Source organism: Malurus melanocephalus, unplaced genomic scaffold (assembly GCF_030028575.1).
Source record: "Malurus melanocephalus ecotype Western Australia unplaced genomic scaffold, MMel_1.1 scaffold_453, whole genome shotgun sequence".
Taxonomy (NCBI): domain Eukaryota; kingdom Metazoa; phylum Chordata; class Aves; order Passeriformes; family Maluridae; genus Malurus; species Malurus melanocephalus.
Window position 1 is genome coordinate 293,027 of NW_026623685.1, and position 1,948 is coordinate 294,974.

General features: G+C 64.0%; 1 protein-coding gene across 1 annotated transcript in view; it reads left to right on the forward strand.

The window, feature by feature from the left end:
- Nucleotides 1-1,940, forward strand: part of GCGR (glucagon receptor) — a 9,974-nt gene extending 8,034 nt beyond the window's left edge. The window contains exons 8-14 of the mRNA XM_057380460.1: nucleotides 14-173; nucleotides 249-309; nucleotides 525-594; nucleotides 732-820; nucleotides 926-1,064; nucleotides 1,168-1,209; nucleotides 1,465-1,940. Coding sequence (XP_057236443.1) covers nucleotides 14-173; nucleotides 249-309; nucleotides 525-594; nucleotides 732-820; nucleotides 926-1,064; nucleotides 1,168-1,209; nucleotides 1,465-1,758 — 855 coding nt within the window. The 3' untranslated portion in view covers nucleotides 1,759-1,940. The remainder of the gene's footprint in view (nucleotides 1-13; nucleotides 174-248; nucleotides 310-524; nucleotides 595-731; nucleotides 821-925; nucleotides 1,065-1,167; nucleotides 1,210-1,464) is intronic.
- The last annotated feature ends 8 nt before the right edge of the window (nucleotides 1,941-1,948 follow it).

The window sequence follows — 1,948 nt, forward strand, 5'->3', positions numbered from 1 at the left end:
CCCGTGCCCACAGGCAGCCGCAGGATGCCGGGCAGCCACAGTCTTCATGCAGTACGGCATCGTGGCCAACTACTGCTGGCTGCTGGTGGAAGGCATCTACCTGCACAACCTGCTGGTGGTGGCCGTCTTCTCCGAGAGGAGCTACTTCACCCTGTACCTGTGCATCGGCTGGGGTGAGTGTGGGTGGGCTGCCCCCCTGTCCATCCCCCCGGCTGTGCCTCATCTGCCCTCTGCCCACCTCCCCTCAGGGGCACCCATGCTGTTCCTCATTCCCTGGGTCATCGTGAAGTTCCTCTACGAAAACATCCAGTGAGTACCAGCCCTGCTGTGGACAGGGGGCACAGGGCACAGAGGGTGCATGTGGGGATGGTATGATGGCCATGGAAATSCTCCACACCATTGCCTGTGCAAGGAGCAGGGTGCTGGGCATTAGGGTTTGCTCTGTGGCTGCCAGTGCCATGCCAGATTCCAGCAGCCGTGTGGTCAGGGGACTTGCTGGCAGTCCCCATCCCTCCACTCTGCAGGTGCTGGTCCACAAACAACAACATGGGCTTCTGGTGGATCCTTCGCTTCCCCGTGTTCTTGGCCATCCTGGTGAGCCCACTGCTTGCTCCGTGTCTCTGTCACAGGCCCGAGATGGCTGTGAGAGGGGCTGCCCAGGAAGGACAGACGTGTCCTGTCAGCCTCTGGCCCTGCCCATGCCACTGATGGTTCACTCCGTTCCATTGCAGATCAACTTCTTCATCTTYATCCGCATCATCCAGATCCTCGTGTCCAAGCTCCGTGCACACCAGATGCGTTACACCGACTACAAGTTCAGGTGGGTGCTGGCTGTGGCTGTGTTCACCCTGCTGTGGGCACACACGTGTGTGCACCGTGGAAACACAGGGCAGCACGTGTGCCCACCATGATCCCCATGCCACAGGCTGGCCAAGTCCACGCTGACGCTGATCCCGCTCTTGGGCATCCATGAGGTGGTCTTTGCCTTCGTCACAGATGAGCACGCCCAGGGCACGCTGCGCTACGTCAAGCTCTTCTTCGACCTCTTCCTGAGCTCCTTCCAGGTGAGCCCAGCYCTTGCAGGACCAGGACCAGCTCTCCATGGGGACACTCAGTCTCAGGAGGGACTAGACTGGGGTCTGGTTATGCCTCTCCTCCCTCTCCCAGGGCATGCTGGTGGCCATTCTCTACTGCTTCGTCAACAAGGAGGTGAGCGGAGCAAAGGGGCATGGACAGCAGGGACATGGGCAGCAGGGGCACGGGCAGCAGGGGCATGGGCAGCAGGGGCAGCAGGGCACGGGCAGCAGGGCATGGGCAGCAGGGGCACGGGCACAGGGGCACGGGCAGCAGGGACAGCAGGGCACGGGCAGCAGGACATGGGCAGCAGGGGCACGGGCAGCAGGGACAGCAGGGCACGGGCAGCAGGGTAAACACTGGACTCACGCTGACAGCCGCTGCCCGCAGGTGCAGGCAGAGTTGCTGAAGCGGTGGCAGCGCTGGAAGCTGGGGAAGGACCTGGCTGAGGAGTACAAGCACACCTACAGCCACGCACCCAGCGCCCGCAACGGTGCCGGCAGCACCTGCGAGAAGCACCAGCTGGTGAGTGGCTGCAGCAATGGGGTGAGGCGCAGCCTGGCCCCCCAGCCCGGCTCCCAGCACCCCGACAGGAGCGGGCGCAGCACGGCCGAGCACCTCGCCTTGGGGGGCCATCACCACTGCTATGAGTTTCCTGAGAGCACAGCCGAGAGCCACCTCTGAGCCCGCCGGCGCTGGGAGGGCTGTGCTGAGCCACTGGGATGCCCATCCCTCCCTGCCCCATCCTCGCCAGGCGCTGGCGGGCACCGGACCTGCCACCCTGGTGCGGGTGCTGCGTGGGCACCGACAGTGGGCACAATGAGGAGTCAAGTGGGACCTGGACCTCTGCAAGGGGGAACTGTGGGGTGGGTGG